General features: G+C 26.4%; 1 protein-coding gene across 2 annotated transcripts in view; it reads right to left on the bottom strand.

Annotated features, from left to right (window-relative positions):
* LOC100203362 (dynein axonemal heavy chain 3) overlaps window positions 1-24,588 on the bottom strand; it is a 135,703-nt gene that overhangs the window by 65,614 nt on the left and 45,501 nt on the right. For both annotated transcript variants that reach the window (XM_065803056.1, XM_065803057.1), the window contains 3 exons: window positions 11,321-11,505; window positions 6,412-6,535; window positions 4,286-4,352 (listed from right to left, as the gene is read on the bottom strand). In XM_065803056.1, the coding sequence (XP_065659128.1) occupies window positions 4,286-4,352; window positions 6,412-6,535; window positions 11,321-11,505 (376 nt within the window). The remainder of the gene's footprint in view (window positions 1-4,285; window positions 4,353-6,411; window positions 6,536-11,320; window positions 11,506-24,588) is intronic.

Here is a 24,588-nt window from a genome sequence, read left to right as displayed (position 1 = left end):
AAGCAATGTTCATGTTCAATTTTTAGTTTTTTCTAAAACTTTGACAAGCAATTTTCATGCACAATTTCAATTTGTTTCAATTTTTAAAAGTGCATAAATCTCAGGTTTCAATCATTTCACCTTTGCCTATTTTATTCATCAAGTTGGACAATTTTTTGAATTTTTTCCCCCATTATTTCGGCAAAATCCACCAATTAAAAATTTTTTAATGGCGGCCTATGGGAAAACGCGTTTCGGTTAACGAACTTTTCGGATAACGAACTAGTTCGTACTCCGAATTAAGTTCGTTAACCGGGGGACGACTGTATATATATATATATATATATATATATATATATATATATATATATATATATATATATATATATATATAAATGTATATATATATATTTCTATGTGTGTGTATAAAAAAAACAAATAGCCTGACTCGCAGTGGATTGCTGCTACATAGACTGAGGGTTTGGGATGGGGCAGCAATCTTTTCATTCATTCTTCTTCTTCTTTTTTTTTTTTTTTTAAAGAAGATGTATCGATTTAGATGAGTAAAAAAGTGCTATAAAGTAAAATATGCTATAGTATATATATATAATTATATATATACATATATATATATATATATATATATATATATATATATATATATATATATATATATATATATATATATATATACATACATACATACAGATCAATGTTTAATTTACTTATTTTGTCTGGAGAGACTGTTACTAGAAGATGTATTGTGCTAATGCATTAATTTTTTTGAAATATGAATGTTGGTGAGTCTGTCAAATAAATTTTCTTTTATTAGTTTGTTTGATCTTTTAATACTTATTTGCATCTGATAGTAGTTAATCTTCATCTCTGTTTGAGAAAGCATAGATAACATTGTCCTGCAGCACACATACACCTCCACATCACTACTGACAAAAGATGCTCAAAAGTTGGTCTTGTGTTGACTGGGATGCAGGGATTTGAACCACAAAGGTGTCAAGCATATTGTTCCTCATATACAAATGGATGCAATGTATTCTCATCACTTCAAATCACAGTAGACCATTGCTATTGTGTCCACTTTTTATGTTGTTGACAGAATCTGTCAACAACATAAAAAGTGCAGTAAATATTTGTTTAACATTGCCGTATTGTTAAATATCATCTTTTATTTTATTTTTATTGTAAAATAGCTTCGACTCAATTATTTACATTGTCACCAAAAAAAAATAAAGTCTCAATTCGCAACATTACAACTTAATTGTCTTTTTCTTTAACTTTTTAAAGTTTAAACCTTTAAAAAAAAAAACGTAATGTAATGTAAAAAAATTTATATTTGTGACTTATTTTACGTTTCGATTCTTAAATGTTTTACGTTTCATTGTGTCTCAGTTGATTATACTTTTAAAGGTAATAAGTACTATAGATTGCTTAAGTATCGTAAGTTATTTTAAATTTTAAATGTAATTTCTTTTTAAAGGTAAATACAACTTTTAAAGCTTTAAAAGTTGTATTTACCTTTAAGAAGTCTTTTTTAAAAAACCCACAAGTGTGGGTTAAGTTTTTTTAAATTTTTTTAATTTAAATTTTTTTAATTTAAATTTTTTTAATTACAATAGTTTTGACAAATGTGTTATTGCGTTTTCAATAATCAAATACATAAATAATGAAATATATAAATAATATTGTTAATAAAACAATTTTGTTAAATACCGTACCTCATGATCATGAGTTACGGTATTTAACAATGCGTTTGTTGAGACATTTGTAACTAAAAAATATTTTTTTAAAACTGCTAATTATCATCGTTTATTTTAACTGTAAAATAGATCCGCCTAAATTAGTTACTTTTTTTTTTTTGTAACTAAAGTAGCGAGAAAAAAAAGAAGTTTCAATTCGCAAAGTGTAGAGTGACACGAAACTTAACATTAAAAAAATTTATATTTGAGAAGTATTTTAACTACATCTCGTATCTAGATTTTGTTACTTTACATTACGCTTTTTTTTTGGTCAATAATACAAGCATAATACTTCACACGTTTTTATAAACCCACAAGTAAAAATATATATAAAATGTCAACCTTTCTTATGATTTAATTCAATGTATATTACAAATTAATAAGCATAAGCCAATTATGTGTATAAATTGTGCTTTCTGTGCAATATCTGTCTTCCCTCTCTGACTTGACTTCACTTTTTTCTCTCTCTTTCTCTCTCTCTCTCTTAATATTGCTCTCTTTATATATAGTCTATATATATATATATATATATATATAGGTCTCTCTCTCTTCATATATATAATGTACATATGGAAAAACAGAAAAAAATTGTATAGACACTATAGATTACAATGTGATGTGTCATTAGGTCAAAATGTTACGCGTTGTTATGTAACATTCTGCACATAGTGTTATGTTACAGCGTTACGTCTCTGTTTTGTAAAAATAACTAACATTTTGCACGTAATGTTATGTTACACAGTGTTACTAAAAATGTTACGTCTTGGTTACATAAAAATAACAGTTATTTTGCACATAATGTAACGAATCTCATTTACGTTACAATACGTAACATAATATTAAAATGTTATAGGGGCTGAATATAATTGTCTTGCTTTGCCTATTTTTTAACATCACACAAGTCAAAACAATCACAAAACATTACATATTTTAGTTTATAGTTTTATGTATCACTACTGACAAGTAATTAAATAAAAAATAATACACATTTGAAGCTTAATTTTACTTTTTTTTTTTAAAATAATGGTTTTTTATAAAGACTATTGCACAGCACTGTATATAAGCATATATATATATATATATATATATATATATATATATATATATATATATATATATATACAAATATATATACATACATACATATATATATATATATATATATATATATATATATATATATATATATATATATATATATATATACGTATATATATATATATATATATATAAATATATATATATATATATATATATATATATATATTCTTTCCAGAAATGTAAAATACTGATATATAATTTAGTATTTAAAAGATACAGCAATTAAGTCTTCAAGATTTTTCATAAATGTACTTGACGTAGCCTGACGGTTGTAATGCCTATTTTTTACCACCTCTGAACGATACAACTTTGTCAGACTTAATGTAGCGAACAGCATGGTAAAAAAAAAACATTTGGTGAGTGTATTATATGCTTAGTTTCATAGTTTTTACTTGAAGTTTCACAATCATTTTTATGTTTTTTTTGTCGTGACGGTCGTAACCATGAAGTAGTGACAAAAAACAACAAATAAAATGATACAACCAATGATGTATGAAAAAAAGTATAAACGATTATTAACAACCATGTATATTATGCTTAAAAAATGCACTATAACATATACGATTTGATTTTTAAAGCTACACAACAGGACTGTAAATAAGCGTCAAAACAAGTTTATACAACCCTTACAACATTAAAACCATTCTATGGTATGATAAATAATTTTTAAAATGACTTTTTTGCTTAAAAGTATTTTTAAATAGTTAAAAAAAAAGTGTTATGGAGTTTAGTAAGTGTTTTCATAACTTTTTTGCTTTTTTATCATCTGTCCACCGGACAAACAATCTTCTATTCAAACAAAAAATTTAAAACTTCAACTTGTTAGTCCAAAGAAAAGGGGTCCATTGATGTTTTGCTACTGATGGCCCATTTTTTGTGTGTATTTTGCCCACTCCAATCCAGGTTTCCTCACAGCTATTCTGCCACCATGCCCTGCTTTAATCGATTTAACAGATACCGGAGCTTTTTAAGAACGATAGGTTAATTCCGGAGCTGTTAACAATCTATTTTTTTTAATAGTAATTGTAATTTTTTAGTCTTTGTAATTCAACAATGTTCTAATCTGTTTTGATTAACCACAGTTCCAGGTTTTTTCTTCTTTTTTATAATATTCTGAACTGGTGAGTTCGAAAACTTTTGCCCCAACGTGAATATTGCATATCTTTTTTCTGCAGTCAACTTTCATTTTCTGGCCATTTATCATGTAATAGTATCAACAATTTTAATAAATTATAAAACTATTAAGTGCAAAAATAACTACCAAAGTTTACTTTACTTACTAAAAATTTAATTAATTTAAAGCATTTTTGTTTCAAGTTGATGTCATTCGAATAATATGGATGGTAGTGTAATAAAATGACATATTTTTTACAACTATAAGTTTCATGCTAATTGCAGTCATCAGATAAAGTAAATATATAGTAACATAAAAAAATAATAATAATAATTACCTCTTTTTTCTTGAAAAGTTCAATATTATTGTGATATGTCTCTAACATTTCCTTCAAAATAATAACCCTAAAAATAAATAAAAATATAAAAAAATATAAGAAAATAGGAAAATATATATATATGAAAATATATATACAAGAAAATAAATGTTCTATAATCTAGATTTTACGAGGCATGAATAGAAAAGATTTGGAAGTAACGGTTCAAAATATAAGACTCAGGTACTGAGGTATTTTTATTTTTTATACCTTAAAAAGGTGTTATTTTGTTATTTTTGGGGATTCTCATTTTTTCAACTTAATTTTTCTTTTTTTACATTTTGTAAATTTAATTAGCTTATGTTAAAAATTTTATCTTTGTAAAAAGAGTACAATAGACACATAATAGAAAAATTTAAACTGTAAAAAAAATGCTATTGTTACATTATTGTAGTGAATACTGAATAATTTACAATGAGTTTCGTCTTACATCATTTTTAGTAAAATAAGTAGTATCTAAACTCTCTCTGAACTGAAGACATTCTTAAAGTTTTCAAGGTCAAGCAGTGAGTGGTGCTGTCTCTATTGAATGGTTTATATTTTACTTTAAGCTAAATTTATGTTTTTAAGTTTACATGTATGTTCTTAAGTTTACATGTATGTTTTTAAGTTTACATGAATGTTAATTCTACATGTATGTTTTTGTTGTTTACATGTTGTGTTTGTTTTTACATTAAATGTTTGTTCATCATTCAATCTTGTTGATGTTTTTGCTTTAAGCAAGTTTAAAAGATTAAAAAGTTTTGTTAGGGTACAGCGGGGCATATCAGGACAGTGGGGCATAACGGGACAGTTATGCCTAAAGCTTTATATCTCAGCTAAAAAAAAAAATTTTTTAATTTTTTTTGATAAAACATTTTAAATTATTGTGCTTCATTATTGTAAAAAAAATTAATTTTAGAAGTAACCAAAATTCATTAGAAGTACCAAAATACATCAGTAAGTTTGGGAAAAACAAAATTTGCGTATTTTCTTAAGCAATACAACTACAAAAGATTTATCTTGAACTATTGCTAATTTGCTTTATTTATAAAAAAAATTTATATATTTCAGCCTATTTTTTGTCCTCTTTTAGAATCTGGTTTGAAAAAAAAATTTGGAATTGAACTTTTAAGACAATCTGGGACAAAAAGTTATTTATATTAGAATTTGAAAAGCTGCTGATACATATGGCATATTTAAATTTGCTCTACATTGGCATATTGCTAATAAGCCAGCTCATCAAAAATGTTACCAAATAGTTTCATATATTTTTTGTGTGATTTATGTAATCTATAATATCTTTTGTTTAATTTTAAATGTACTAGCAGTTACCAATTTGATTTTATATACTTTTTTTGCCCTACTTAAATTTTAGAACAATTTCTTAAGTTTGTTTGTTTGTTTAAGAGTATTTTATGATAACACACAAAATGTTTTTTTTATTTTAGTTTTTTTTTTTGTTTTTTTTGTGGTGTATGGGTGAATGGGCATGTAATTTGTATGAACATGTTACTTTTTTAAGATTTTAATATCTGAACAAGTTTAAATGATAAACTGACTTCATTTTTTACCACTCTTAAAGCTTTACAATTAACAAATAACTGCTGCTTTTTCACTGTCCCACTTTGCCCTACCCACTTGCAAATTGTAGAAATTTTGCTAGTCTAGAGTTCCATTACTTTGGTTGTCATTTTCATTTAGATTTTTTTTTACTTATGACTAGTTTATCTGCAACTAGCATTTGTTTCTTAAGTATCCCTATATGTAATTTATATTATATTATATGCCTGCCTCTACCCTTATGCTTTAGTGGTTTAATGATATTTTTATTAATTAGAAACTTAACATTATACTCTGTTAAGGCACTATTTAAAAATTTTTTCCAATAAAATTTATCTATTTTTTCCATTAATATGTGGATCAGAAGTCAAAAAACTAACCATAAAATATTGTTAAAACCTAATCCTAATTGAAAACTAACTTTAACTAAATTGTAATTTAAAAAAAACAGTGATTTATTTATCTTGTTTTGTATTTATAGCTATATAAAAGCTATCAACTATAAATATAAAAGGTATAAACTTCATCTAAAAATAAAAACAAACCTTCTTTTTAATTCCTGCTCTAAATGCAATTTTTTTGTTAAAATCCGTGATTCGCTTAATTCAAATATTTTCATAATTTTTCTGGGCCATGTGAAAAGCTCATTATTGATTTTAATATCTGATGCTGAAAAGAAAAAAAAATTTATATATATATATATATATTATATATATAAATATATAAATATATATAAATATATATATATATATATATATATATATATATATATATATATATATATATATATATATATATACTATATATATATCATATATATATTTATATATATATATATATTATATATATATTTACATATATATATATACATATATATTATATATATATATATACATCTATATATATATCTATATATCTATATATATCTATATATCTATATATATATATATATATATATATCTATATATCTATATATATATATATATATATATATATATATATATATATATATATATATATATATATATATATATATATATATATATATATATATATATATATATATATATATAGATATATAATTTTTCGATTTCATAATTAGATGTAAAAACAATTATTCTTTTAGCTAAATTATAAGGAATGTTCTTTTTAATGTGAAATTGTCAGTAATTGGTCAGATTTTTTGGTCACCAAAAAATCTGACCAATTATTGCTGGAATAAATTCACCTACATCTCATTTGAGCCAGTTTCTCCATATAATATTGTCTCCTATTGTATAGTACAGATTTTGCACCAGATTATGCATGCCTTACTATCGGGTTCCTAGAGGAGACTAAACTTTTTCCAATAATCCTACCTCAGTTTTTTTCTAACCATGAAGTAGATGATATAAAGAAATTTTATTTTAGATATATTGATGATGGTTTCATAATTTGGCCAAGACATCTTGACATCAGGAAATTTGAAATTTCTTTAACTGAATTAAATGACTCTATTGGATTTACAATAGATTTTGGAAAGGAATTTATAAAAAAATGGTAGTACCTACAGTGTAATTAACTTTTTAGACATAACAATCATTCTTGAAAATTATAATAAAATTCCAACAGACATTTACTATAAAGAAACTAACACCCATGACTATTTAAACTATAACAGTCATCATCCATTTCACATTAAAAAGAACATTCCTTATAATTTAGCTAAAAGAATAATTGTTTTTACATCTAATTATGAAATCGAAAAATTACGCCTAATCGAACTAAAGACATGGTTAAAAGATTGCGAATACCCTGATGAAATTATTGAAAAAGCATTCCATAATGCAAAACTACAAGGACCAGTACCAAAAAAGAAATCTAAAGAAATATTTCCTTTAGTGACAACATTCTATAGTAATCTCAATTGCCAACCTTTTATAAGAGAAGCTAACCATTTGCTCAAAGTATCTTATAATGAAAGAATTAAAAATGTTTTTTCTAATATTCACCCGGTATTAGCTTTTAAACAACCTCCTAACTTACTAAGAAGACTTCTTCAAATATTGAAGTAACTAGTAAGAAGATCACCATATTCAAATGCAAAGATATTCGGTGCAAAATTTGCAAACTATACCTTCAAGAAGTAGATAAGTTTAAAACATCTAATAGAAACATTTGGAAAGTGAAAAGTCACATCACATGCAACAGCAAAAATGTAATATACTACCTAAAATGTTTAACATGCAAAAAACAAACATATACTGGTAAAACTAATAATTTAAGATTATGTATAAACGGACATATTTCTAGTTGCAGAACTGGCTTATCAACTGATCCACTTGACAACCATGTTTATACTTGACAACCATGTTTATACTTGTCAACGTGCCCACGAAAGTGTAATTGAACCTTTTTTTCAACTTTTTGTCTTTCTTGAGCTTAACAACGAAAGTTTTTTGTTATCATATGAAAAGCATTTGCACAAACAAAAACATGATACATTTAATTGATATTTCCTGTATATAATTACAATTCAATCTTTCACAATCAATAGTTACCCATAGCAACAATATAAAAATTAAGTTATTTTTGTTTTCAATACAAATATCTTGTATAATACTAAAAACAGCACTACTGATGATTATTTGAAAGGCCTCTAGTGCTAATAGTTTTAAAATATATATAAAAAATATTTTGTATTGATAATTTTGTTTGGTAATTATATTGTTTTTAATAAAAACATTGTGAGAAAAAAGAATTACTGGATTTTCTATTTGTATCACTGTTCTGACTATTTTTGAATTTATTTGGTTAAATATCATATTTCAAGTTTATATATATCTATCTATATATATATATATATATATATATATATATATATATATATATATATATATATATATATATATATATATATATATATATATATATATATATATATATATATATATATATATAAAATCACCCGCAATATACATTTTTAAATCAAGAAACTAAAAAAATTTAAAAATACAAATTAAACAATGCAATGAGATCTGACATTAAAAATCGATTACCTAAATGTAACTTGTTTTGAAATAAGAAAGAGCAAATTTATTTCGGTGTTGACATTTTCAAATAATTTTATTTTTTTTATTTAATAAATGGCTGTCTTTGTTTGAAAATAATTTCATTAGGCTTCACATTGTCTCATTATTTTCTTCTTAACCACAGGATCTTTATTGTTCTCTTTTATTTTTTAAATTCTTTTGACAGTTCCACATCATTTTTATATTTAGGAGTATTCAATTACTCTAAACGGTTGTCATATCTCAGTTTGATGAGTGTTTCACACTGGTGTTTTTCACAAGTGACAATAGTACACAATGTTGTTGGTTAGGCATTTATTGGATAAAAGGCAAGTATATTTTTTTAAGGCAGTTGCTGTTAATTTTTTGGAGGTCGGATTTTTGTAAAAGATGTTTTTATTGTGTGAATTTATAACTGATTTCATATTGGCATACAAATGTAAATATTTTATGCAATTTATATTTAATTGGATAATATTTGGCAATCAATTTTAAAATGCATTTACTTATACTTTTTGTGAGATTTATACTAAAGGATGGTTATACCAAATTATTTTGTGTGTGCAGTTTATAATTTGCTTAGAGGTATTAGTATTTTTAAAAGCTGACATTCCATCATTGCAAGTCAAAGTCATTCTTGTTATAAAAAATTTGAAATTTGAAAAAGAGGGAATACATTCATGCAAATTTTCATATATGCACCATCTAATGCACCTTTATTAAAATCAAATAAACCACTCAATTTATTCATCTAAACCTGGTTATTATTAAACAGCAAAGAATTCCTTGCATGAATAATCATTGACTTAGGTTCTGTGTTTATAGTGAGATTTTGTTCCACAAAACTGATAGCATTGTTAAGGAATTTTTCACTAATTAAAAGATAGATAACAATGATATTAAAACTGAATAATTTATGAAGGTATTTATTAATATATTTAAACCAATTAATAGCATTTTGAGAGTTTCTCTACTAATTTAGATGTAGAAAGTATTTTAAATTCAAGTTTAAGTTGGAAAGAATGTCCTTACTGATTCTACTAATTTTTTTTTTTTTTTTTAAATAATCTAACTGTTCAATTTTTTGTAAAATTAGTTTTATGGTTTTTTAATCAGAGATGTAATCAATATAGTGAAGGTCAACCAACCAAGATAAGGACCAAGACATTTAATTTCAACCCCAAGACCAAGACTTAAAACTTTAAGACCAATACCAAGACCAAGACATTAAAAAGTCAATCCAAGACTCAGACCAAGACTTTAAATTTTTTCACAAGATCAAGATGAAGGCTCTTAGAAGTTCAACACAATAAGACTCATGCTTAAACGTCTATGCATACTACTATGTCTTTAACTGATGTACCATTTGCCATTTATACACAATACTCTTTAATAAAAAACCTAACTACACATGTATAAGTATGTTATTGCAAATTGTGCAGTGCACTGTTGCAGTCTACAATACATAACTTCAGAAAACTAACAAGTTTCTTGTATTGTTAAAAACAAAATGTTCCAATAAGAAATGAGGCAAGATCATCACATTGTGAAACTAAGAATAATGCACAAATAGAAAAAATGAAGATTGTTTTTTTTTTTGTAGCTTCATTATCCATATACTACAAAAAATATTAGTTACAAAAAATATATAAATTTAAGTTTACACATTTTATTCAAGTACTTTATGTAAGAAGTAAAACAAACAACAAAGATCATCATTTGATTTCATAACTTATAAGATACATTGTGATGGTTTAATAATTATTACTAATCCATCCAAGAAAGAACTAGAATGTAAAGGTTTGAAGAAAAGCAAGACTAAGACCAAGACTCCAAGCTTCAAGACCAAGACAGTTACATGAGTCTAGAGACATTTGGAGACCAAAACATAAGTCTAGACCTACAGCTGTGCTTCTAATGTAATAAAAAAATTAAAAGATGATATCAATGACAGATGAATCTATAAGCGCTTTCTAAAGCATGGCACAATGAAGTTTAGATAAGTTTCACTTTGAATTGAACAGAGTTTTGTTTAGATAGATTTCATGTATTTTGACTCCAAAACAATAATTTAATTTATTTCATTAACAACTTTTGCTCATTTTGGGTATTCTGGCTAAAGAAACACATGCTGAATGCTAAATTCAGTTTTTTTTCACGACTTTTGCAACTGTTTCTAATGATTTGCCTAAGTCTGTATATAATATGTTATAACTAATATATATGATAAAAACAATTATAAACAAAAACCATTTATATATTGTATGTATGTATGTGTTTAAACTTTTTGTAAGTCTTTAAACTTTTTCTGGTCTTCTAAATAAAATTTAAAAAACATAAAAACAAAAAACTGATTTATTTTGCTTTTTTCAAAATATGTTCAATAGCAACAAAATGTACATACGAGTAACATCTGCATATTGGAGCAGAAATGTGATTCTTTCAGCAGCCATTTCCACCTCAAGCTGAAGCTCTGCAACCTTTACTGAGCTAGCTTCTTTAACATAGTTAATTAACTCAACAATATCTTCTGTTTTATCTGGAATTTCATGACACCGATCAGATATGAGATCGTAACTATGACAAATACTAAATGGAAATTTAATGTAAATGTATGATATATGCATACTATATATATACATATATATATATATATATATATATATATATATATATATATATATATATATATATATATATATATATATATATATATATATTTATATATATATATATTTATATATATGTATATATATATATTTGGAATTAGAAAAAATGAGGTCGGCAATAATTTGCCAACCTCAATCATTTAGAGGTTGGCAAAAAAAATTTGATACAAAGGTCTTACGATAAAACTTAGAAATGAGGTTTGCAATTTTTTACGGCCCTCAAACACGTTTAGGTTGGTAGCTAGGTCAGGATTGCCAACCCTAATTCCGTATATGTATGTATATGTATGTATAAATATATATATATATACATGTATGTATAAATATATATATATATATATATATATATATATATATATATATATATATATATATATATATATATATACATATATATATATATATATATATATATATATATATATATATATACATGTATGTATAAATATATATATATATACATGTATGTATAAATATATATATATATATATATATATATATATATATATATATATACATATATATATATATGTATATATATATATATATATATATATATATATATATATATATACACAGCCAGATTTACAGTTTTAGGGGCCCTAGGCCAAAAAATTATTTGAAGTAATATGTTAATTTAAAAAAATATAATCTTAGTTTAACGTAATTAAAAGTGTTATTTCAATTTTTTTTAAATATTGTTTAAAATCTACATAATCTTTTTCTGTATTTTTCATTAACAAAATTTTCAATCAATGAATCTATATTAATTGACTTCATTTTGTCTGGGTTGCTTGATAATAATGCAAAATTGTTTAACGTTTGTGACATAGTTGATCGCAAATCATTTTTTGTTAATTTTAATTTTAAAAATGACCTTTCTCCAGAGCCAGAGAAAATGTAGCCTCCATTTGTTTTTCCTTTATAAGTTTGTACATATCCAAATAGGACAATTCAGGAACTTGAGTATTAAAATGTTCTTTCAAATACAGATGTAGATATTCAATTTCTGCATATAAATTATCATCCATGCCTTCCGTGTAGTCTTCCACCAGACAATTAACACATCTCTTCAGCTTATCTTTATTGAACCTCGAGTCTATTAAAAATATAAATTTGTCATTCAATTCCTGATAGCATTGAGCTCTTTCTTTTAAATTTGTAGTGAGACTGTTGATAGTTTTTTAAAAAACGTTTGTCTTAAACTCTTCACGTGGAACCTAATTGAGGTTCTTCTGATCAGTTTTCACCTATTAGCACTTTCTTATTACAGCGTCTCTTTTGTAAATAATCTATGTCTGGTAACAGTAATCTTGTTCTATTAAATCGAATTTGTTAGTTAATCCAAGAAGATAATCTCCAAAAGATGAATAAATTTCAGCACATGTATCTAGAGTAATAGTTGCCCTTTGCAATGATTTAGAAACAGCATTCATTTGTTGCAAAATTTGATCCCATAATTTTTGCTTTGTAAAGCAAATTCAAAAATTTCCATTTTCGATAGTAAATTTCCAGCTGCAGCTCTTGTTTTTGTTTCAAAACTTTTACACTCATTGATTTTGACCAATACTTCCATTAATTTATTGTAGTTCTGGTGAATGGTTTTGACCGTGTCAGTATGAGTGCTCCACCGAGTATTCAATAGTGATTTCAATTAATTATTTGCAAACTGTTCCAAAATACTCTACAAATTTGTAGACGCAGAGAAAAAATTGTACAGTTCTTGAACAATACCAAAAAAATTGATTCCCTCGATGCAGCAATCTACAGCAGCCTCTCCTACCAAGTTAAGAGAATGACCTGAACATGGCAAGAATTTTGCCAGCTTATTGAACTCCAAAATTCTAGTTTTCATTCCTTTATATTTTCCAGTCATATTGCTAGAGTTATAATAAGACTGGCTTCTGCAGTTGCTGATTTCCAAGTTCAATTTTACATTCAAAAAGTCCACGATTGCATTTGCTAAATTTTCCCTGGTGTTATTATCGATGTGAATGAAGTTGGTAAATCTTTCAATAGGCACATCAATAGTGTACATCAAGATCACACATAGTTGATCTTTGTGACTCACATAAAGTGTTAATTCATCACATGTATTCTTTAAGTGGTAGTTTGTTTTTCCAGAACCACAGTCACCATAATTTTTTATGTGTTTGGCCAATGAAAGATCAAACTGAGCAATCAACTCAAGCAGACTAATAAAATTCCCGTTGCTCTCAGACCCAAATTTTTCATTTGAACCTCTAAAAGCTTAGTTTCTTTCGATCAATGTGCAAATTATAGCTGTAACTTTTCTTAGAACCTCTCTCCAGTAGTTTTTTTCTTTGCAAATTTTGTTAAGAAGTTGATCATTTAAAAAAACCTTGTTATTTTTTCTGTGAAAGTATGCTAAAGAAGCTATTTTGTGGTCTGATGAGTGTTTATCCCCCTGAATTGATGCCCAAAGCACATTTTGAGGGTTCAAAAAGCTTGCAGACAAAACAGAATACACAACCTAATGTCGGAGAATATATAAGCCATTCTCTATTAAACGTTTCACCATTTACTTTTTTCCCCATAAACAACCTTTTTGAGCATATCAATTTTAAGTCATAATCTGCATTTTGACATTTTAACAGACCGTTCTCTATCCAAAATTGTATATCCTCAGCTGAAAGATTTTCATAAAGTCCTGGATCACTTTTCCTATTTAATGGTAAATCGATAGGGAAACATACCCTCCCTTATTGAGTTCCGATTGTTCGTTTAAAGTTTGAGTTTCATTAATTGAGTCCTCTACAAAATCCAATATTTTTGCCTCTTTACTTATGCCATAGTTTGCAAGATTAGCTGAAGTTGGTGAATTACCATGACATTCTGCTTTTAATAAAAAACTATCAAGTTTTCGATGTTACTTTATATTTTCTTCTATTATTGCTTTTTTCTTTCTTTTTGTAGCTCCACTTTTATAGCTTTTTCCCATGTCTGTTAAAAGGTTCTGAAAATGAACAAATTTAATTAATTTAATTGCTATTGTTTACGAGCACTGATTTTACTAATAGATAACACTCCACGACTTTTCATTATTTAATTTAAGTAAAATAGCCTACATAAATAAGCGAAAGTTTGTTAAAAAAAAACATGAAAACAAGCATTAAATATTTATGATTACTTTTTTCTAAGCGAGCTTATTTACTTTACTCAGAAGCGTCCAAAATATCGCTTAAAGTTTAATGCAATTTAAAATTTAAAACAATGACTTTCTTCAATTACGATATAAATTAAGATATTTTACTTAAAAGTGTGCAAAATTTTTTCCTAAAATAAACGCATTCATTTTATTTTAAAACATTATGCACAAATAATAAAAAAGTAAATTTACTAACCACCGTTTTTAATATCAATCTGGAAAATTAATCAGGCTGTTTGCAAATAAATGTTTACTACTATTTTAAACCTTAATTTATTAGAAAAACAGTCCTAATTATAGTAATTTCTTGGTTTGATAAGTTGATCCAAGTGATTCTAGAAAATATTATTTTAGAAGGTTCTTGGTTGAACTTTTAATAAAAAAAGGTAATGTTATTAAAAAAACGTAAAATGTTAAATAAAATCGTTGAGTTGATTTTTTGTTATTATTCATAGTAATGAACAAAATGTCGCAAAATGCTTTTTGTTTAATTTTCGTCTTAAAATATTTTATTTTTTTTAAATCACGAAAATATTTAGAAAAATAAAAAAGTAAAATTTTTTATACACAATTACTTTCTAACGAAAGTGTATGTACTTTCCAAAAATTGAAATTTAATTTTGTTGTAGTTCGACTTTGGGGCCCCTTTTTTTGTGGGGCCCCTAGGCCATGGCCTATTTCGCCTGTCTGTAAATCCCGCTCTGTGTGTGTATATATATATATATATATATATATATATATATATATATATATATATATATATATATATATATATATATATATATATATATATATATACAGTTGTGGCCAAAAGTCTGTTGTATGCTCAAATATAACTACATTTTGCGTCATTTTGCTATTTTAATCTTGTTGAAAGCCTAGAAATGAACCAAAAAGCTGTTGGTTTTATTGACTGAACTAATTAAGATTATCTTTTATTAAAAAAATGATCTAGGTTCATTTCATATTTGTTTATGTTGCGTTCTTTGTTTACTTTAGATCAATAATTTCATACCAAAAATGGAATCTTGACCTAAAAAACGTGTTTAGATTGTTGCATTAGTTAACTCGGGTTTAACACAAGCAGCTGCGGCACAACATCTTAATGTTTCCCAGCAAGTTGTGTCATTGACAATCGAACGTTAGCAAGAGACAGGTGATGTGAAATCAAAATGTCGAACCGGACACCCTACGGTTACAACTCCTGCTACAGATCAACCAATAAAAATCCAATGATATCATCCTCTGCCGTAGCAAATCAACTGCCACACAGAGTTAGTGAAAAAACCATTTGACAAATTTTAAGTGACAATTTTAATCTAAAAGCGTACCGACCTGTATGAAAAGTGCTGTTATTGAAGAAGAACGTTCGTGATAGATTACTTTTTTGCAGGAAGTTCATACATTACACTTGTGAAATGTGGAATGAAGTAATGTTTAGTGACAAAAGTAACATATAACTGTTTTCTGCAGCGCCAAAATATGTTCGCCGTCCTGCCAATAAAATATTTTATTGAAAGTTTTGCATACGAACTGTTAAACATGCAGCATCCTTGATGGTATGGGGCAGCTTCTCAGTGCCTGGCTGAGACTCCCTCTACTTTCTCCCACAAAATACCACTATGAATGCACAAAAATGTATTACCATACTGGATGAAAAGCTTTTGACAGTTATGCAGATTCACAACTGCAAACCGTTTATGCATGACAGTAGACTCTGTCATCAAGTAGCTTTAGGGAAAAATTGTAAGTAATGGTTACAATTGGAAATTGCTGAGTTTCTAAGAGTGTGTGTGTTACAATTGCGTTACAATTGTTACAAGTGTGCGTTACAATTGTTACAAGTGTTTGTTACAATTTGTGTTACAATTGGAATTTGCTGCTGCAATTTCCAATTGTAACCATTACTTACATATCTATTGCCAAAACAATTCTCCAGAAAAAAGATAACTATTTACTATTGCAAAAGACCATTTAAAAAAAGTTTTGTCTAACGCAAAAACCCGCTATTTTCAGGTAAAAAAATCTCGTATTTTAACTCAAAAATTAGACTCAAGAGACATTTGAAGAATCTTTAACAGTGTCAATAATAAAAGCAAATCAGCTATTTATCCTCTCTTGCATGGTTCAGATTTTGTTAACTCACCTAAAGACCTAAGCTGAATTATTTGCTAAGAACTTTTTATTAATCTCATCTCTTGATTCCAATAATTACATCCTACATGTAATAGCCGACAAACAGGTTGATCCATTGCTTGAAATTTGTTTCAATCCAGCTTCTGTATCAAACATTATTTCCTGTTCAGTGCACTTCTACAACTTGTGGTAAGGACAACATACCTGTTATAGTCTTGCAGAAGTATTGTCCGAGCTGTCGTCTATACTTTCAAAACTATTAAACAAATGCTTATCAAAGTCTTGTAGAAAATTCTGGAGAGCCATCTGACTTGTCTAACTACAGTCCCATTAGTTTTTTTCCTTTCATAAGCAAGGTTTTTAAAACTTTAGTTAACATATAATTAATCTCTTTTCTTGAATATAATAACTTTCTGATCCTCAAGATGGATTTTAATCTTCTCATTCTACTGCTGATTTGTTAACGGTAATAACTAATAGGTTTTATCATGCATTAAATGTGGGAAAGTTAGGGCTATGGCTCTCAACAATTCTAAAGCCTTTGATAAAGTGTGGCATGCTGATTTTTTTTATAAGTTCCCTTCATATGGTGTATTATGTAACACCTTTAAGACTATTGAACCATTCCTTACCAATCGTAGTATTAAAGATGTATTGATAGACAGCACTCTTCTTCATTTCCTGTAACTTTAGGGTTCCTCAAGTTTCTTTTTTTGGCCCTTAACTTTTTTAAATTTACATTAATGATCTTCCTGATATTCTCACTTCTAAGGTGGCATTGTTCGCTGATGATACTACCATTTATTCTTGTCATGATAAGAAGCCAATACTCTCTGATTGCTTGGAGGGTCATTTGAGCTTGAAAAAGATCTCACTTCTGCTACAGCATAGGACTCTTAGTAGCTTGTGAACTTTAACTCAAATAAAACTCATTTTTTTTCAGCTAATCATTATCGCAGCAAACTAGATTTTCCTATATTTATAAGCAATAATGTACTCAATGAGTCATTTACCTTTAGTCTAGGATTAATTCCTAATTTCGATCTTTCTTTGAAACCATATATCAAATCCATTGCAAAATTAGCATCTGCTAAGATTGCATTTCGATATTGTGCTTGGCACTTTCTTAATCCAGATTCATATGTTAACATATCGGATTTTCAAATGATGATCTTTCAGACAAGGTGCAAAAACGAATTGTAAGCATAGTTGGATATAAAATAAGGAATAAAACCTTCTATTCCTGCCTGAATCCATGAGGTTACATAGGAGGAACACTTTTCAGCTGAGAGGGAAAAGATATCAGCCCAAAGAAAATCTTAAAAAGAATCCCAGTCAGCTTTAGGGTAGTAGTAAGTAGTGGGATGATAGGGTGAGTCCAAATACAAAGTACAAGATGAAATATTTAAAGAGACTATTGCATGGTCAGAACCACCAAAAGGAGAAAAAGAAAAAACTAAACACAAGCTTTGATCAGAGGCAAGACATAAATCAAAGAGTAAAGGTAAATGATTAAGGTTGTCAGGAAAATGAGTCACAAAGTTAACTAACTGAGTAAGTGATTGAAAAAAGGCAGAAGTTAAGGCTTCAGTGCCAGCAGGTTCAGTTGCGTTAGAGCCAAGTCTTTCAATGTGATGAGCATTAAAGTCACCAACAACAAAAATATTTGTAGAGGGGTAAAGAGAAAGTGCATGGTCAATTTGATTAGAAATTACATCTAAAAGAGTGCAGTCTTGGAAAGTCTTTGAATTGAATAAAATTCAGTCTTTGAATTGAATAAAAGTCCACGTAATAAAGTATCAAAACTTGCATAACTTCAATGAAAATTCCAAACTTAAATGTTAAAAAGTTTTAATAAACAATACATATGACAAATATATTTGTCACATAACTTTGAATTAAACTTTCAGAAGCGTGCTCACAAACAACAAAAGACAAAAATTAGGTTTCGGTTTAGGAATATGATCCCGAACTTTCTTAATAAGCTTTATCATTATTATCTAATAATAATTAAATAAGTTTTGTTGTTTTTATTAGGAATAAAAAACAATATTCCTTTATTTGATAAATAATTACCTAGGATAATTTTATTCTATATTTCTAATTAAGTTCTATATTTAGGATATATTTATATATATTCACTCATAGAATGGAATGTTCACTTTTTAAAAAATGTTTCGTCCCAATGAGAATAGATAATTTAAATTAAAAAATTAAAATATGATTGAAATTTGAAAAATCAAAAGTTTTAGTTCTCAAGAACTTGTAAAAAACCTAAGATTCTTCTGCTTTATTGTTTTTAATATTTCACACATCTTTTGTAAATAAAAGAGATATTCCTAATCTTTTATTTGTAACTATTGATTGTTTTAAATTAAATTAAAAACGTTTCTGTTTATAATGTACACATATATATATATATATATATATATATATATATATATATATATATATATATATATATATATATATATATATATATATATATATATATATATATATAGTCGCGAGCAGTAAATTGTACACAGCAGTAATTTTGGTTACTTAATATCATTTCGTCTTGTAAATCAATGGTTACATATTCTGAATTTTTCATTTCATAACTAATCCATAACTAAAAGGAGAAAATACTACAATATATTTCAAATAATAATACAAACTTATTTAAATTCAGGTAAAAAGAAATAAAACCATAGAAACTTACTGCTGTGTACAACTCACTGCTTGCGACTGTGTGTGTGCATATATATATATATATATATATATATATATATATATATATATATATATATATATATATATATATATATATATATATATATATATATATATATATATGCACTGTATATAAACATTCTTTTTGGCTCCATAAAAATTTGATTAGTTTTGAAAATTTTTGTTAAATTTTTTATATTTTAATAACATTTTTATAAAATAAACAATTACCAAAAAACTTTACAAAAGATTATATAAAAAGTGTGAAGTAATAAAAAAAAAAAAAATTAGGAATATGAATAAATGATAAGATAATTGATAAATTATCTTGTTTTAGTAATGGTGTATGATTTTAACTGTGTATGAATTTTACTCTAAAAGTAATAATGGAGTATGATTTTAATTGTGTATGAAGTAAAGGTTTTCCCATTTCAATATGGATACCCTTCTTAAATTTAAGTTCATATTTAGAGGGAGCTCTGTCAATAATAGAGAAAGAATCAAGATTTGTTGAATTTTAGTATTTTTGTGATAAAGCAAGATGCTTGTAAATATGAAGGCCTTGTTAGAATTTAAATGTTCTGAAATCCTTATTGAAACAACAAACACTAGACAACAAGGATTTCAGAACATTTAAATTCTGATAAGACTTTACTGATCAGAACATGTTTACAAGCAACTTGATTTATCACAAAAGTGGAAAAATTCAACTAATCTTGATTTCTTCTCCATTAAAAAGCTTCCACTTAAAATGCTCAAAGTTAAGGAGGGTATTCATAATAAAATGAGTGTATGTATATATGAGTATATATATATATATATATATATATATATATATATATATATATATATATATATATATATATATACATATATATATATATATATATATATATATATATATATATATATATATATATATATATATATATATATATATATATATATATATATATATATGAGTATATATATACATGAGTGTATAGGGGAGAGGGGGCAGCTTTGAACAGGGGCATCTTTGAAAAAAATTCATTTTTGAAGCAATTTTGTATTTAAGCTTAAAAAAACAAGATATTTTGTGAAGATAATATTTACCCTCGCAGCTGTCATCTGTTTTTCCTGGCATTTTGCTTAAACTAAACAAAATTTTGATTGATTTTTTTTGAGGATAAATCGTAAACATTTCGATGTAAAGTTGTAAGATTTTCCTGACCACGCTTCTTACTTGTGAGATGTTTAATGTAATTTATAAGAATAATTCATAACATTTACAGTTAAGCAGAAAATATCAATAATTGAGATAATTTTGTTTGAAAAAATCATTGTTTGTTATTTAAAATGCTGTTGGGGCAGTTTTGAATAAAACGAATGGGGCACCTTTGAATCGTTTAAACGTCTTACACTGTATTGATTGATTATTACGGCCTGAATTTTGATTGTCTAATATTAAAAATGGTTCAAAATTATAAAAAAAAGAGAGTGAAAGAAGTCATAGAGGAAGATATTAATAATGCTATTCTCCAAGTTGTAAATGGATTAATGAGGCCAAGTGAAGCTGCTAAAACTTATAATATAAAACATAACACTTTATATTACAGAATAAAGAAGTATAAAAATTTATCAAACACCAAGCTTGGTTTGACAGTTCAATATATTGTTGCACAAGTATTTAACAAAGATGAGGAAATAATGTTAAAAGACTACCTAATAAAAAGCTCTAAAATGAATTATGGCTTAACATATAAGCAAGCAAAAGAATTATCATTTCATTATGCTATGAAACAACCATTTACTTGCAAATGTCCAAGTAAATGGATGGAAAATAAACAAACTGGTATAGAGTGGTTGAAGGGTTTCATGAAACATCACCAAGAACTTTCACTTAGAAAACCTGAAATTACAAGTTTTTCTCATTCAACAAGTTTCAATCAGCACAATGTAATTTAGTTTTTTGATAACTATGAAAAAGTTTAAAAAAATATATAATTTCACTCCTGATAGAATTTATAATATCAACAAAACCAGCATTATGACAGTAGTACAAACACCCCATGTTATAGCATCACGTGGAACAAAACAAGTAGGACAGTATGTGTTTGCTGAACGTGGACAACTAATTACTATGTGTGGTATAGGAAATGCCATAGGAAATTCATTCTACCTGTCTTCATTTTTCCAAGAGCACAGTTTCATGACACCATAATAAAAGGAGGACCACCTGGTTGTATTGGTTATGCAAACAGTCCAACAAGTGGCTGGATGACAGGGCCATTGTTTTTAAAGGTTCTAGAACATATAAAAAAACTGCTCAGATGTTCAAATAAGGATCCTGTTTTACCACTAATGGATAATCATGAAAGCCATTGTATATTAGATGTCATTAATTATTGTTGTGAAAATGTAATGGTAGTTTTAACATTTCCTTCTCACTGCACTCATAGCACAACAATACATGATTTAGTTGGCATAGCAACACCAGCATATACTACAACTTATATTGTCAAGAATATTGTTGCAGGTTTTTCCACATTTGGAATATTTTTTTTTTCACTACTTGTTTTCTGCAATGACAACTTTCAAAGTGCTGAAGTAACTAATCGCCCTCTGATAGAAACATTTAGTATAGCTACTTTTGAATTCACATCAAATTCCTATTACACCTGAAGGCATAGTTATTCAAAAACAAGATTGTATGATTGATTATAAGGATGATGAGCAAAAAATTACAAGCAATCCCTTACAATCACAGCACACAATAACACTTGAATCAGTAAGACCATATCCAAAAGCTCTACCTTGTAAAAAAACTAATAAAGGCAGAAAAAGTGGGAAATCTAAGATTCTCACTGACACCCCAGAAATAGAAGAAGTAAAAAAAACCTTGTCTTTTACGCAAGGCAAGACTTGAAACATCATTAGGAATTGAAAAACAAGAAGCTTACAAAATTAGATCCTCAAAAGCCAAGCCAAAACAAAAAATGCTTTAATCTATGTTGAGTTATCTTAACTTTTAATTATTTTGATTTTTTACACGTTTCTTTTTTTTTGAAAGTTTTGATTTTGTTGCTTGTAAAGATTCTTTTAAAAATTATTTGAGGTTTATTTTATATATACATATATATATATATATATATATATATATATATATATATATATATATATATATATATATATATATATATATATATATATATATATTCTTTATTACATTGTTAGTTATTTTAAATGTTCTATAATACAATACCATACTAAACAATGCACAAACACAAAAATTTGTATTTTTGAGGTGTAAGATTTTAATAAGATCAGTAAATCCTTTAATATCTTTACATAACCCTTGTTTTATCTATTGTTACTAATAGAAACTTGAACTTTATCCATAACTATTACTGGTATAATTGGGTTTTTTTAAGTTTAAAGCTTAGTTAGATTTGTTAGCTTTTTTTTTGTTTTAAGCTGCTTCTATTAACAGCTTAAAGAACTTTGTATAACTTTTGTTTGATCAACTTTCTAGAATGATTATAAGATTAGATTGTATAAAAAAAAAATGTTTTTACTATTAGATACCTAAACTTAATAAAATTTAAAAGTAAATCAATGCTTTATTTAAAAAAAATGTAATCTCTGGTTATTTCCATTTGCCAGAGATAATTCAAAGCTGCCCCAGGTGTGTTTAAAGTTAAAGCACAACGAGCTGGTATATCTGAATATAATTTATATGAATTCAATATATTGAATAAAGTATTCATGCATTCAACAAATCTTGCTGTGAGTAATACACTTAAAGAAAGTAAATTTGTATTAGAGCAGCAATATAATGCAGAAGCAACCTGATAACTAATAACTTGAGTGGCAAGTTTGACCTTCACAGATAAAAAGGTGTTAGCCAGCCTGATGGCACCACATTTAATGCGGTATTTCCAATTGGTTTAAAATTCCCAAAGGTTCTTAAGATCATGGTCAAAAAAAAAAAATTAAATCAGTCTCAGACTTAAAGTGTCGCGCTAGACTAGTAAAAAACGCAATTAGTACGCATGACAAGGAAATGAACTAAGAATTAAGATTGATTTTTTTAATGTGAAAAAGCATGTTGTCATTACCAAGCAAATTCATTCATTTAAAAATTGAAAAAAAATTGTTTTTCTAATTTTTTATTGACGTCAGTTATTCTCCAGCTAAGATTGTTCAATATGTTTAATAAATTATTTTATTAATTTATTTTTGTTATTTAAAAACTCTTTATTTACATTTTTGCTGTTTATCTTAAGTAAGGAAAGTTACAAAGAAATTTGCATATTAATAAATATTATAATTTAACTTGTATAGGAGATTAGTATTTCTTGGATAAATTTAAAATATATTTTAAATTTATCCAGGAAATAATTATCTCCTATACATCCTATCTTATATACTATTTTATAGACAGTTTTTTGGGGTTTTTTGTTTGGATTTCAAATGTTGAACTTGTTTACGTAGTCTAGAATTTTTGACTCGCAATGTAAATAGTGTAAGTAACCTTTAAAGATATAAATTACTATTTGAATTAACAGGTAAACAAACAACTTGCATTTTCGTTGGAACTGAATGATGTTCGACTGGTGGTTTTCTTTTGCAACCAAAAAGTGGAGGAGGATTTGCGATAGTAAAGTAACCTTTGAAGATTTAAATTACTATCTGAATTAACAGGTAAACAAACAACTTGCATTTTTGTTGGAACTGAATGACGTTCGACTGGTGGTTTTCTTTTGCAACCAAGAAGTGGAGGAGGATTTGGGATGTTAAAAATAGTAGGAATTGCTGATTGTAACAAACGTTTTCCACCATTATTTGTAGAATAATACATTGTATTTTCAAAATGATTACTGCACAAATAAAAGTTTTTGTTTAAAAATACAAAATCTTTTTTGTCTAAATCTTTCCTATGTCAGTTGATGACCCACTGTTTACATTGAAAAATTAAACAATAAAAGAATATATTTTAAA

Source organism: Hydra vulgaris, chromosome 08, assembly GCF_038396675.1.
Source record: "Hydra vulgaris chromosome 08, alternate assembly HydraT2T_AEP".
Taxonomy (NCBI): Eukaryota; Metazoa; Cnidaria; class Hydrozoa; order Anthoathecata; family Hydridae; genus Hydra; species Hydra vulgaris.
The sequence above is the reverse complement of the archived record's forward strand: the minus strand, read 5'-3'. Positions and strand labels throughout refer to the sequence as shown.